Source organism: Halteromyces radiatus (assembly GCF_025201355.1).
Source record: "Halteromyces radiatus strain CBS 162.75 chromosome Unknown BX664scaffold_4, whole genome shotgun sequence".
Classification (NCBI taxonomy): domain Eukaryota; kingdom Fungi; phylum Mucoromycota; class Mucoromycetes; order Mucorales; family Cunninghamellaceae; genus Halteromyces; species Halteromyces radiatus.
Genome location: NW_026251690.1, coordinates 2,135,351 through 2,149,543, shown reverse-complemented (window position 1 = coordinate 2,149,543; position 14,193 = coordinate 2,135,351). Strand labels below are relative to the sequence as shown.

At 33.5% G+C, this 14,193-nt stretch overlaps 6 protein-coding genes and 1 non-coding gene across 7 annotated transcripts; 5 read left to right on the top strand and 2 right to left on the bottom strand.

Annotated features, from left to right (window-relative positions):
* Positions 1-1,705: 1,705 nt before the first annotated feature.
* On the bottom strand, positions 1,706-1,778 carry BX664DRAFT_t69. Its single transcript has one exon. It is a non-coding gene; the product is annotated as a tRNA-Ala (tRNA).
* A 323-nt stretch (positions 1,779-2,101) lies between these two features.
* Positions 2,102-2,857, top strand: BX664DRAFT_333147 (uncharacterized protein). Its single transcript, XM_051545467.1, has 3 exons — positions 2,102-2,216; positions 2,302-2,458; positions 2,524-2,857. Exons 1-3 carry the CDS (start codon positions 2,124-2,126, stop codon positions 2,670-2,672), a joined length of 399 nt encoding a protein of 132 aa, XP_051400337.1. The 5' UTR covers positions 2,102-2,123; the 3' UTR covers positions 2,673-2,857.
* Positions 2,858-2,952: 95 nt separating this feature from the next.
* Positions 2,953-3,605, top strand: BX664DRAFT_135232 (30S ribosomal protein S21e). The gene is made up of 3 exons (XM_051539827.1): positions 2,953-3,172; positions 3,250-3,428; positions 3,530-3,605. Exons 1-3 carry the CDS (start codon positions 3,123-3,125, stop codon positions 3,559-3,561), a joined length of 261 nt encoding a protein of 86 aa, XP_051400336.1. The 5' UTR covers positions 2,953-3,122; the 3' UTR covers positions 3,562-3,605.
* Positions 3,606-4,738: 1,133 nt separating this feature from the next.
* BX664DRAFT_264127 (DNA repair metallo-beta-lactamase-domain-containing protein) lies at positions 4,739-6,304 on the top strand (the record flags this gene model as incomplete). The annotated part of the gene is made up of 4 exons (XM_051540802.1): positions 4,739-5,261; positions 5,388-5,528; positions 5,619-5,773; positions 5,900-6,304. Coding segments are annotated over 4 exons (1,224 nt in total), but the record flags the coding sequence as incomplete, so codon positions are not given.
* A 1,618-nt stretch (positions 6,305-7,922) lies between these two features.
* Positions 7,923-8,915, top strand: BX664DRAFT_333143 (uncharacterized protein). The gene is made up of 3 exons (XM_051545466.1): positions 7,923-8,091; positions 8,181-8,275; positions 8,345-8,915. The coding sequence occupies exons 1-3, from the start codon at positions 7,997-7,999 to the stop codon at positions 8,638-8,640; spliced, it is 486 nt and encodes a 161-aa protein (XP_051400334.1). The 5' UTR covers positions 7,923-7,996; the 3' UTR covers positions 8,641-8,915.
* A 75-nt stretch (positions 8,916-8,990) lies between these two features.
* Positions 8,991-12,518, top strand: BX664DRAFT_280493 (uncharacterized protein). Its single transcript, XM_051541484.1, has 2 exons — positions 8,991-9,180; positions 9,251-12,518. Exons 1-2 carry the CDS (start codon positions 9,027-9,029, stop codon positions 12,310-12,312), a joined length of 3,216 nt encoding a protein of 1,071 aa, XP_051400333.1. The 5' UTR covers positions 8,991-9,026; the 3' UTR covers positions 12,313-12,518.
* A 70-nt stretch (positions 12,519-12,588) lies between these two features.
* BX664DRAFT_333139 (uncharacterized protein) lies at positions 12,589-14,036 on the bottom strand. Its single transcript, XM_051545465.1, has 2 exons — positions 13,935-14,036; positions 12,589-13,865 (listed from the first exon to the last, which is right to left on the bottom strand). Exons 1-2 carry the CDS (start codon positions 14,002-14,004, stop codon positions 12,640-12,642), a joined length of 1,296 nt encoding a protein of 431 aa, XP_051400332.1. The 5' UTR covers positions 14,005-14,036; the 3' UTR covers positions 12,589-12,639.
* Between the last annotated feature and the right edge of the window lie 157 nt (positions 14,037-14,193).

The following is a 14,193-nucleotide window of genomic DNA, read 5'->3' as shown; positions in this document are numbered from 1 at the left end:
CCAGATAGTTTTTCTTTTTTGGGTCGAGATTTTGTTGATGAGACAGCGGTTGAGTTTGATGGTGAAATATTATCAGGTTGTTGTTCAGATTCTTGTTGGTGTAAAGAAAAGTCTTGAGACTTTGGAGTACTAGGAGCAGTGATGATACCAGGATTGACTTCAGAGAGTGGACTAAGTGGTTCACGTTTTTCCCAAGAAAGAGATGTTCTAGTTGAGTCATATGAAGTAGGTCGAGTATCTGCTTTTACACTAATACCACGCCATGCAGTTTTTCTTGGTTCTTGTTTTGGACTTTTCACCATGAATGATAAAACAAAAATAAATGAATGTGATGCTATATTAAAAAAAAAAAAAAAGAAGAAAGAAAAAAAAAATAATTAAAAGAAAATAATAAAGAAAAAAAAGAGATAGCGGTCAATAAATTTAATACTAGGAACGAGGGAAACCATATGAAAAATAATGTATGTTGCACAAAGCAAAAAAAAAAAAAATACTTTTACTATGTTACCATTGATTCTCTGTATTAGTGATGATATACAGTACAATTTTTTTTTTCTTACCAATTTGCACCTGGAATATTTAGATACTTGCAATAGTAATAGACTATGAAATCATTGTGATTTTTCAAAAGGACTTTAATAGTTCAATCAATTCTTATTCAATATTTTATATTTAAATAAACTATATTCTCTTGACATCCTCTATTTAACTGTGTTGTGGATTATTACTCGTTTTGATTCGCTCGCTTTGTTCTTATTATCAGAACAATTTTACTTTCCATCTACTTTCCAAATTTGGAACAAGACTTTATTTTTCTCTACTTTACTTTTCTTTTTTATTTTATCTCTTTTCTTATACGTGTGCTTGCGTAATCAAGTACTGGTGCTCACTAAACAACTTATTCTCTTTCAATCATCCGTTTTACTTTTTCAATTTTGAACCTATAAACCAAATAATCACTTAACACAATCATCTGATTTACTTTTTCAATTTTGGCTATTTGAACAACCAAAAAATCACTTAACACAACTGTTGAGAAAAAAAAAAAAAAAAAGGAAGAAAAAAAAAAAAAAGATTTTTTTAAGTAGTTTTTTCTCCCTCTTATCTCAGTGACTTGCCATGATTCAATTTTTTTGTACATATTCTAGCCATGAATCAATTTTTCTTTTATTTTTTAACCAAGGAACAAAATTATTATCATATTTTGGCTTCAGTACGTTTTTCTCTTCATTTTTTGTCCTCTGTCCATTTAACAAAAAAAGTATAAATAGTCCAATTTTTTCCTTTATTTTTTGTTAGTTTCAATCAGTCAATTTTTATTATATTTTTAAATAAATCTTTACTTTTTATCCCTACTTGATTGTATTGTGGATTATCACTTTTGATTGGCTCACTTTGTTCTATATTAAAAGTCAGAACAATTTTACTCTACTTTTACTTTCCAAATTTGGAACAAGACTTTATTTTTCTCTACTTTACTTTTCTTTTTTTTTTATTTCTTTTCCTATACGTGTGCTTGCGTAATCAAGTACTGGTGCTCACTATAAACATTATTAACTTTCAATCATCCGTTTTATTTTTTCAAATTTGAACCTATAAACCAAATAATCACTTAACACAACACTTAACACTCCGAATCAAAAAAAAGTGGAAAACAAAAAAAAATGAAGATGAACATATGATTTTACGTTCAATACAGTCTTATTGGAGAACCTGGGCATTGATCCCAGTGCCTCTCGCATGCTAAGCGAGCGCTCTACCATTTGAGCTAGATCCCCAAAACTTGGATGTTAGACCTTGAAAAACTATATAATTATGATGTGAAAAAAAATTCGATTTTTTCGCTGTAATCACCTTTTATTTCTTATGATAATAGCAATATATAAGTTGTGATTATGAATAAAAATAAAAAAATATATAGTTGATATGAAAAAGATGAAGTAATGTTAATATTTTTGAATGATTTCTCTCTTCCAAAAGTCATTTGACATTTTCAGTGGGGTGTTATTTAAACACCGACTGAGAGTTTTTGAAAATTTTAAGTAGGCTTTTTTTTTTTCTTTTCTTTTTCCTTTTGATTATTTTTAATTATCATTATTATTATTATTATACTCAATTATATCATGTCACTGAATGCAGTAGTTAAACAGGCGGCAACAAACACAGCAAAAACAACAGGATCGAAACTTCGACTACGCAAAGCACCTTTAGTACTAGTAAGTTTAAAAACATTCTATAAATTATAAATATATTGAAATGTAATAATCATTCACTTTATTTTTATTATAATAAATGATATAGACACCAGCTGCAGTGAAACGTTTGAAACATATGACAAAAGGTGACGAACCTCAATTTCTTCGTGTAGGTGTCAAAACAAAAGGATGTTCAGGCAACTCCTATATGCTCGAATTCACAAAGAAAAAAGACAAGTTCGATGAAGTGGTTGACCAAGATGGTAATAAAAAAAAAAAAGAAAAGATACATTATTGTACAAATATATACTAATACTTTCTATTATAGGTGTTACGGTACTAGTGGATTCTAAGGCTTTGCTTACTGTATTAGGGTCAGAGATGGATTATGTTGAAGATAAACTCTCTTCTCAATTTGTATTCCATAATCCCAATGTCAAAGGAACTTGTGGTTGTGGTGAATCCTTTACTGTATGAAACTAGGTGTGATTTTTTTTTATTATTCTTTTCAAATAGTTTGTACTTTATTGTTGGTTAGATCTCCCATTGCCATCTTGGATAGTTTTAGGATATTATATCAAAAACTATTTTTTATTTTCATTAGAACTACCTTTTTTTTTTTTGTAAATACCAAATATATGTTCTTGTCTTCTTACTATCAATATTGTCCTTATAACTAGTGTATATATGTGTGAGTTTTTGTCTCTCTTTTCTTTCCAGGTGCTTTGATTACTGATCATAAACTCAGTTGAGGGTTGGGGGGGATGAGAAAGAGATAGCTGGACAAAAAATTTTCGTAATTGGCCAATCAGAATGTTCAATTATTTTTTGGATAAAAAAACAACAGATCCGTATGCTTAGTATGATTCTTTCTTCTTCCTTTACATTTGGTTTTACCACCCCTAACTTTGGACAAAACTAACAACTATGGAAAATTCTGAGGGTAGACTCGTTGATATTTACATTCCTCGCAAGTGGTAAGTGTTTAATCATGGTTGGAAATAATTTTTTTTGTATTTTCTTTTATTTACAAAACACTTTTTTTTACAAATAGTTCGGCTACCAATCGTTTGATTGTTGCCCATGACCACGCTTCTATTCAATTGAACGTTGCTGATGTGGATGCTGAAGGTCGTGCCACCAACTCTTTCTCTACCTATGCTCTTTGTGGTTTTGTTCGCAAGGAAGCTGAAGCTGATGACTCTATCAATCGCCTTGCCACTCAAGACGGCTGTAAGTTTTTTTTTTTTTTTTTTTTTTTTTTGTTGACGGAGTGATACACGAAACAGTATATGTACTAAATTTTTTTATTACTATTGTTATATATTAAATAGACTTGAAGAACGTATGGTCTTATCAACAATAGATAAAACAATAATTGTCAGGTCCAGTGTATTAGTGATTATTTTGCCTTTTTAATCTATTGTTTGATGCAATAAAACTTTTAATCCTGCTCACCCTTCAGGATTACTTTGTTGTCTCTTTGTGTTCTGTATTATTCTTGTTATTATTCTTGTTATTATTCTTATTATTATTCTTATTATTATTACTGTCTTTATGGTTACTTTTTCTCTTCTAGGAATAATGATAATAAATATCGTTTATCTAGTTGCAGGAGATAGCATGAATGGTTCCTTTTCGTTGTAAATCATAGTCTATTGTTGACAGCGGAATTTTACTTTATTTGTCGTACCCTCCGTGACCGAATTGGATTTCCTTTTTTTTTTTTTTTTTTTTTTTTTTTTTTACCTTTTCTTTTCTTCTCTTCCTCTTTTTTATTATTAAATTCTTTTTTTTTTTTATTCCCATATACAACGCAGTCATGCAGAGTACAGCATATCACCAAGACAATACAAGATCAAAGCACAGTGAACAGCATACTAACCACCAATTAGATCAACCTCCTCGACTGAAAACTATCAACTTCACTCAAGACGATTCTATTCAAGTAAATGATCAGTTATGCAGTCAGGATTTTGAAGCTGATATTTCCAAGGCAATTCAACTCTCTTTAGCTGAAGAAGAAAGGACTCAAGTATTTGATAACCCTTTGAAACAACAACGTCTTGATTCAGATGAATGTCTACAGCAACACGTAGAACACCAGCCGCAGCACCAGTGCCCTGTATGTGAAGACTTTTTAGAACTTTCTGATATGGACTTTGAACAACATGTTAACCTCTGTCTTGACAAGAATACCTCTTATACCAATACTGACCAAGTTCAATCATGGCAACAACTTTTCCAATCCATTCCTACAGCAATACATAGATCTTTCGTTAACAAGGCAACAACGTCCATCTCAACAAGCATCACTGCTACTACTACCATTACTACTGCTACCTCTATGACAAAGACATTCGTGAATGAAGAGACGAAATATATACCATTATCATCGGTAAAAACTTCAAAAGTTACCTCACCATCCGACAAGATACAGCAACCTCAACAAATACCGAGTTACAAATGGATGAAAGGTAATTTGGTTTTTATCTGGCACATATATATATAATGTGTATATTAATAGCTTTTATGATTTAGATACCAAATTTGTTGTAGATGCATTTTCATATGGCAAAATCTCTGGTTGTCTAGGTTACTTTCTTACTCATTTCCACAGTGATCACTATCATGGATTGAATGAAGGATGGTGTCATGGTCCTATCTACTGCTCCCAAATCACGGCCAATCTTGTAGCTCAACAACTGAAGGTACGAGATATATATCTACATGTACTTCCAATGAATGAACCTACATTTGTGTCTTCCAATATCAAGGTGACTTTGATAGACGCCAATCATTGTCCAGGTTCCGTTCTTTTTATATTCGACATTCAACGAAAACTAGAAGAAGCTGATGTTGATAACAATATCTGGGTTCGTCATTTACATACTGGTGATTTTCGAGCAAATCCACAAATGTGTCTCCATCCTTTACTTCGACAACCTGAAAATCCACCGATTGATCACCTCTATCTGGACACTACCTATTTGAATGCGAAATATGGCTTTCCTGCTCAAGAAGAATGTATACAAGCTGCTTGCAAAGTGATTGAAGGGTATATGGGTATCAAAGATGAAACTAGACCAAAGACATCATTGGAGCAATGGATTGCAAAAGGAACAACAACTTCAGATACCAAGACCTCATCATCGACGTCATCTTTATCTTCATTGTCATCAATAACAACAGCAACAACAAATAACAATCAACAAGTAACCAAACCCTCGGCTTTCGATGAAATGATGTCCAAGGCAAAAGTACAAAGAAGAATTCAAGGCTTGTTAGTAGTTGTAGGCTCTTACTCTATTGGCAAGGAAAAAGTTTTTTACAGTAAGTTTTTTTTTTTTTATGAAACGAACTTTGATTTGCTCAATCTATTGGTACTGTTCTTTATATATATATATATATATATATTTGTAGGTATTGCCAAGTTACTTGGTAGTAAAATCTTTGTTACTTCAAAAAAATGGGCAATATTAATGTGTCAAGAAAATAAAGAACTGGCCAATTTATTAACATTGGATCAAATGGAAGCTCAAGTTCATGTATTACCTTTGGGAGATATCAAAGCAGAGGTAAATCAAATAGTAAAAAAAAAAAAAAAAAAAGGAATGCGTATTGGGGAAGAAAAGGAGATGCAATTTGATTATCTGATTCTAACTACTCTATTCTCCTATTTTAAATGATGCTGATCGTTATAGAATATGCATGCTTATTTGAAAAGTTTATCGCCTCGATTCACTAATATTGTTGCTTTTAAGCCTACTGGTTGGACTTTTCAAGCGAGCAAGGCCCAAGAAACAGATATGGAAATTGGAAGTCTATCTCAAGTAACGAAAGCACCGATGGACCGGGATTTGACATTGACGCCACGACATTCGTCGCCCAGCATCAAGATTTACGGCGTACCGTATTCTGAACATTCAAGTTTTCGAGAATTGGCTTCTTTTATTGCAAGTTTGGATATTAAGCATGTGATACCCACAGTGAATAATGAATCTGAAAACGCAAGGAAACGAATGATGATGTATTTGGATAAATGGCAAAACGAAAAACAAGGCAAGACTATTGAAATTGTTCCTTATCCTGCGGTGACTCATTGGTAGATCATCCATCAGTATAATATAATATTTATATATTCAATATACCTATTATTTTCTTTTTATTATTATTACTTTATTATTTCAATGTTTTATTCCTCTTATCTAATAAAATAGTTTTATCTCATATGTACAGTTGTTGATATGGATGCAGGTGGAAAAAAAAAAAAGATGACAGCGGCAAGTGAAACGGTCTTCTGCATGATGGATATTCTTTCTATATATATATATATATATATATATATGTGTGTGTGTGTGTGTGTGTGTGTGTGTGTGTGTGTGTGAGTGAGTGTGTGTGTGAATGCATTAGGAGCAAGTCTTGATAAGGACAGTATCATTTGATCTATGGTAATTAAAGAGACAATGAAAAATGAAAAAGACATTCCAGGTTATCAAATTCTATTGTCCCTTTATCCTTGGACAAAAAAAAAAAAAAAAGAGTGTCCAAAGTAGAAGTAAGGGAATAAGCAGTAATGATGATCTTTTTCAATTCCAATCACCTTTCCTCTCCTTCTTTGATGATTTGTCTAATGGATCATCCTATTAAAGGTATGAGAAAAAAAAAAGGATATTGGATGATGATGTCGATGATGATGAATTATCTCATCCTTTTTTTTTCATCATTTCCCTGCATATATTTTGGTTTCATTCAATTTTATTGTAGATTTTGATGATGATCATGACTTAGAGAACGTATAATAGAAGTTAAGGAGAAGTAATAATAATGAAGAACAAAAAATTAAGAATAAGATAGTGATTAACAAATTACACAAGTATTTTTTTTATTCAGTTAATATATAAATGGATAAAGTCGTCTGTAAGGATGCATCATCGCAATCTGGACCAAGAGATAAAAATTGATTAGGCAAGTACATAAGTTGGATGTCCGCCACCGCATTCAAACGAGAACAATGCAACATGACCCATTCATTGCTAACATGAAATCTCATTACCCTTTTTACTTTTCTGTGTATCATTAGATAAATATCATTAACTCAGCCGATACTTATTTCTTTTTCTTTCTTTTTTTTTTTTTTTTTCTCACGTCGCCATAATGAAATTGATTTTTAGGTGTTACTCCTACAAGGAGGTTTATATTGTTGTTGTGCAAAAAAAAAAATCCAGTCTTTTTTAGAGAGGCAAGTTGATGAAACAACCAGGTTGCTCAAAAAAGAAAGTTCACACCTAAAAAAAAAAAAAAAAAGTAAAAAAGCAAAGACTCCGTTCCTTTTTTTCTTTCTTTCTTTCTTTAATTTTTTGTTTTTTGGTTTTGTTCTTACTATTAAATATTTCTTTTTTTTATTGGGAATAGATTGAATGTATTCCCCTTCACAACAAATGTTTAAACAAGAGTTTGAACTAACGGGAACGTTTTCACCTCCTCCTGATACAACTTTCATTCCTCCCACCAACACAAACAATAACCAACAATATACCAATATGAACACAGATAATAACCGACATCAAACTAATAACACCAATCGAACTTTTCAACCAAATACATATTCAACACAAGATGACTTTACTGGAAACATGACTATGAGTCCACCACAACCTACTCGATCGTCATATCCTTTGGATCAACCTACTTCTACTACTACTACTACTACTACTACTACTACTACACAACAACAACAACCTTGGTTTGGCACCTCTTCTGTGGAAAATAATGCATTTAGTCCGTCATCACCTAAACTTATGACAAGAGATATTATAGTTTCACCATCTAACTCAACAACTCAAGCTGATAATATGTATCATACTGCGGAAGAAGATGAAGCTCAGCAGAGACAGTAAGTGATAATGGTAGGAGACGGTGTATTTGAAAAATAGCTAGAAATAATATATATATATATTGGTTATTCCTTTTTTTTTTTTATAGTATGCAAGAAATGTTTGATAAGCGTCGACGTAGAAGAGAATCACACAATATGGTAGAAAGACGAAGGCGAGATAATATCAATGAAAGGATCCAAGGTAAAGAAGAAGAAAAAAAATGGATGGAAAAAGTAGAAATTCATTTTTATGATTATTTTATTTTATTAGAATTATGCTCATTATTACCAAATCATCTTTTGGATACAACATCTTCAAGTCATGGTAATATAGTGGCAGGATCACAACGATCACCAAATATGATCAACAAAGGAACAATTTTGAAGTTATCAGTAGAACATATTAAGGAATTAAGGGATCAAGTCAAACATTATCAACAAAGGATTAGAGATCTTGAACAGATAGTTCATCATGGAAAATTGATTCATCATTCACAGCCATCTTTCAACGGATCAACACTATCATCATCAATGCAATATTTGGATACCGACAAACAGTCTCTTTAGCCCCCCTTCTTAATAATTTAACCGTGATCATTTTTTTTTTTTATACATCGTTTTTTTTTTTTCACTCCTATAACTCATATTACCCTTTTACAAAACAAACCTTTTTTTTTCCCTGTATATTTCATATATATATTTGAATAACCCTATTTTATCTATTTATACAAATCAATACAAAAAGTCACACCATATTTTTTTAAGCAATCTTTTGACGGCGACCAATATCTAATTTTTTTTTGATGACGACTTTTTGTTTTCTTCTTTTTTGTTTGTTTTTGGGTGGCGCTGGGGATAAAAACTCAAATTTCCATAATTATTTTTTTTTTTTGTCTATTTCGATTTTTTTTTTTTTTCGTTCACTTCATTTTTTTTGTTACTTTGAACTCCTCATGGTACATTTGAGGTGTCAGCACCTTCAATCTGGAGTCAATCGACAAGTATCACAACAGTGGAAAGCTTTATTACGGAGTGCACAATGTCAACAACGTTATCCATCGAGTTTGACAGGTCAACAATACTTATTTTCTACTCTTGGTCAAAAAGGTAAACAAAAACAAAAACAAAAAAAAAAAAGATCATTCTCTTTTAACTTGGGTATATTTATTTTCCAAAGGTACATTGGTCAATAACCTTGTCAACGATATAGAGTCTTCTGCATCATCAGCATCAATATTAGAAGAACAAAAACGCCAGTTACGCAAACGAATATCTCCTCAAGTCTCGTCAAAAGTAGATCAACATTTACGATCACCTCTTGTACTATCACTTCACTCTCATTTACAACAAGGAGAATATACACAAGCATGGACCTTGATGAATCAAGTGGTACAGCAAAGGCATTCACTTCCTCTTGGTACTGCACGATTTTTACTGGAGACATTACAAAAAGAAGTCCAAACTCATCAAGCGAAATTATATGGTAGTCACCGAAAATTACAAATTGTATATCTTGATCGATTGGAACAATTATTGAATCATCTCCAATTGACTAGATTGAGTTGGGAAAAGAAAGACATGGGCATTATCTTTGATATCTTTGGACGCTTGGATCGTGTTGAACGTGCTGAAACCATATTCCGCAATTGGCCTCAATATACCAAACAACATCTCACTACTGATTCTATTAATCGAATGTTATCTATGTACTTTCGTCGCCTCAAATTCTTGGATACTAACAAACAACGCAAGTACCTGACCAAAATGGAAAGTCTTTATCAATCAATGTCACGACGTGGATGTGTTCCTGATTCAGCTACTTTCAATTGGATTCTAGGGGCCAAGATCAAGATGAATGATTTTAAAGGAGCTGAAGCATGGTACAATCAAACAATAACATCGATGAAAGCCGATCGGACGACATATCATCTTATGCTGCAAGGCGCTATGAAGAATGGAAATACATGTTTTGAAATAGCGGATCGCTGGATGGATCGAATGGTACAAGCTGGATTTGCCCCAAATCGAGATACACTGAAACATGTTATTGGAGGACTCACAGAACAGGTGGATCATCTCTCTCGAATGCAAGATACCAATGAAATGCAACGCGTCTCTGCTTCTGTCAAACGGCTCTTTACTATCATGTACAAATTGAAACAACAACCCGACACTGCTCTTCTCAACAATGTTTTGAAATGCTTTATCATCACCAACGATCACGACGAAATTAAGTCTGTTTTACGGAAATTTGATATGCCCAAACGACAATCTGGTGGATGTTCTGGATGTAGCTGTCATTCCACAAAAAGCAACAACAACAACAAGAAGAAGAAGAAGAAGAAGGATCAGAATCGATTGAAAGCAATCAATAAAAGAAAACCTGTTCTATGTACGCCTGATCTGATCACCTTCAACACACTTATTCATTATGAATTGAAAAATGACCAACTGAATAATGGATTAAAATGGTATGATGATATGGTGCGCATGGATATCCAACCTGATACTGTGACCTATGGTACTTTTATTGGCTATTATATCAACAAAGGAAACGTACAAGAAGCATTACAGTATTATGATGTGATGGAACGCAAAGGTATACCTGGAAACGTAACGATATACAACATACTGCTAAATGGGGCAATTGAGCAACCGGAATACAAGGATGATATTATGGAGCGACATCGTGGATTATTGATGAATATGGTGGATCAAGATACTATCTCCTACAATAGGCAACTAGCAGCATCTGTTTCAAGTGTGGGAAAAAATGCCGATGCAGCAACAGTGATGGAGGCCTCTAACCGATTTGCAGATATTTATGAACAAATGCTGGCTAATGAAGTGACACACAACGACCGAACCTACAATATTGCTTTGGATATCTATGGAAAACTTTCACGACATCACATTCTAGATGATACCATCAACTCGATCATGAGCTCCATGACAACGTCTGAATTTCAGCCCAATACCATCACTTACGCTCTCAATATCAGAAATGCTGTCTATCAATGCAACATGCCACTGGCCAAATCCTATTTACAATCCATGATGAATGATGGTGTTAAACCCAATAGTTATATCTTCTCACATCTAGTGACTGGTTACGTACAGGAAGGTGATTTGATAAAAGCCCGAAAATTGCTGACAACCATGGCCAAATCTCCTTACAATGTTCAACCTACTGCCCATGTGATGACTCCCTTGGTGAAAGGATATGCAGAAATTGGTGATTTCGATCAAGCTTACACACTCTTCAAGGATATGCTGGAACAAGGTGTTCAACCTGATATTACGACTTATACTATACTGGCGGATATGTTTGTGGAACATGGCTCACCCAAGGAAGCTATTCGACTTTTATCTGGTTTGAAAGAATGGGGAAACGTCAATGGCGATCTCAACAATAATGACAATAAAAAAGAATCAGCAGAAATAACTACGAATGCAGTGGGACGCGTCCATTTAGATCATATAGCTTTAGGATTACTCATGGAAGCGCATGGTTTGGCAGGACAAATAATGGATATCAACAATTCTATAATTTCTTCATCATCATCATCATCATCATCATCATCATCAGGAAAATCGTCAGCATCATCAACATCATTATCAACATCAGTATCTTCAACATCATCATATTCATCATCACGACATCTAGAAGCGATCCAGGAAATATATTCATCTATTGGACCATCCAATTCTATCATCAATGGAATATATCTCACAGCTTTAGCACGATTGAGGCAGCCAGCATTAGCATGGGAAGCATGGCATTCTATGACGAATCAAAGAACGATTCATTATAATGCACTTCTCTTTGGATTGATTCAAGATCGGGAATGGTACAAGACAGCAAAACAAGTGTTTAACACAATGGCGGCACCTCCAGATGGGATAACATTTGATGCGATGATTGAAGCTGCCACTAGGAACGATGACATGACATTTATTTGTACTGATCTTTGGCAGTCTCCTAATCGACCAATACCAACCATATCCAGTTCTGCTATTTATATGTTGGTGAAAACATACTACAAGGTTTTCAAGGCAATGATATTATGTCAAGATTACCATCAAGCTCGACAGGTTTATCAAGAATCACTGGCTTTACCGAATACACCTGCATCTGCTACTGTTTGGAGGAAGGAAATGCATATATTGGCTTTGGCAAACGGATTGATCGATAGAAAGAAGACAACCAATTCACTTGGATCCTCTTTGGGTAATTAGATAACTTTTATATATAGTTTAGAATAATACCGTACCTTTTTTTTTTTTTTTATATTCTTTTCCCCTACAATCATCCTCCTTTTTTTATATATACTATACAACATTGACACGCGTTACAAAATTCATGTATATACATACATTCCCCTTTTAGATCTTTACTTTATAGAAATAATAAAAAACAAACAAGCAGATGATGTCTTTTTTTTTTTTTTTTTTTTTTTTTTTGTTTTGATGATGATCTGTTATATATTATAAAATAAAAGTTTTATTTCAATCAAGCAACTAAATAAACTAAACTAAGAAAAAAAAAAAAACTAAACTAACTATTCAAAGTTCCCAATGTGGATGATGATGTCGTTGTTGTCCCAAGATAGAATGTTTCCAAGCTTGTAGTAGTTTATCCAACTTGAGTACATGTAATTCGACTTGAGCTTTTGTTTGACGTTCCAGAGAGATCAAGTACTGCCTAATATCCGAGATGATCTGATGCGATTTAGAGGGAGCCGAGTGATGCAAAGCTTTCTTCAAGTAATTACGAATCCAATCAATTTCCGCTTCAGTGTAGCCAATGCGACGGTACGCGTCATGTTCCTTTTCATGCCAATAGTTTGCAAACGACTGTTGAGCGTGTTGAATTGCTTTGGACCATTCTTCTTGTACATGTTGACCTTGTTCCTTTTTTTCTGCCAAGAAAGTGGAGGCTTGATCATCCAAATGCTGCCGAACTTGCTTGATATACGTGATGATTGTATCCAAAGGCGAGAATTTCATCAAACGATCCATCCATCCACGTAAACCATCATATTGGCTGTTTCCTTGTTCTTCTTCATATACAGGAGGAGGTGTCGGTAGGCCTAAATAATCATGAGCAAAGATCTTGAAACCAAGGATACGAATACCCAATTGTTCCACAACCCATTCCAGTTGATCCGCAGAAAATCCATCCAGTTCCTTCAAGAGCTGTGCCCACCATTCATTGGACGCAAGCTGTTCACGTTTCATGGCCTTATCCAGAGCTGTGTATAGAGTCTTGAATTGTGTGGGGGATAAACGTGATTGAAAAGGTAAAGTAGTATCATCCAACCAAGTATGATATGGATCTTTGTCACCAATCTTGATAGGCGAAGATGAGCGACCAAACCATCTGGACCATGTACTAGGAGGCGTAACAAATTCTTCAATATCCTTAATCACATCTTGCCATTGTAACGGGGTTAGGAAATGAGACGATGATACGGCAATCTTGTTATTGTCATTCAGTAATTGTTCATGAACATGATCACGCGTCATCTGACCTTGGATTTCCAATTGTCGTAGTATTCTTTCAATATCTTGTATCAATCGTTGTCGTTGATGAGGTTCTGTCACGCCGTAATGTTGTTCCAGTTTCTTGTCTAGTCCTTCTAGTAACCTTTCCACTCGATCACCAAATAATTCCGTATTGAGCACTGCCATATCTCGATATTGCTTCACCGTCTCTAATAAATGCACATCATCCAGTTCATCATGAGGAATTCCATATTGTTGTAAATATGTCTGAGCTTCTTTGCGTGCTATATCATAAGAAAGAATGGTTAATATATATCTTTCTTGACTGTATTGAAAAATAAGCTTTTACTTACTTGAAAAACAATGACTTAATTGAAAGAAGACAAATAGAAAAAGACAACAAGTAGAAATTATTGTCTTCATTATATCGATATATAGTTATAATAATAAAAAAAAAAAAAAAGAAAAAGAAAAAGAAAAAAAAAAAAGAAGAGAAAAAAAAAGAATGCTTTACCAAGAAGCCGCCTGGGTTTAGAAAAATTGACCCTTGCCCTTTCCAAATTCATTAACCAATAAAGATGAAAAAGGAGAAATGCATAAAAGATGAATTAT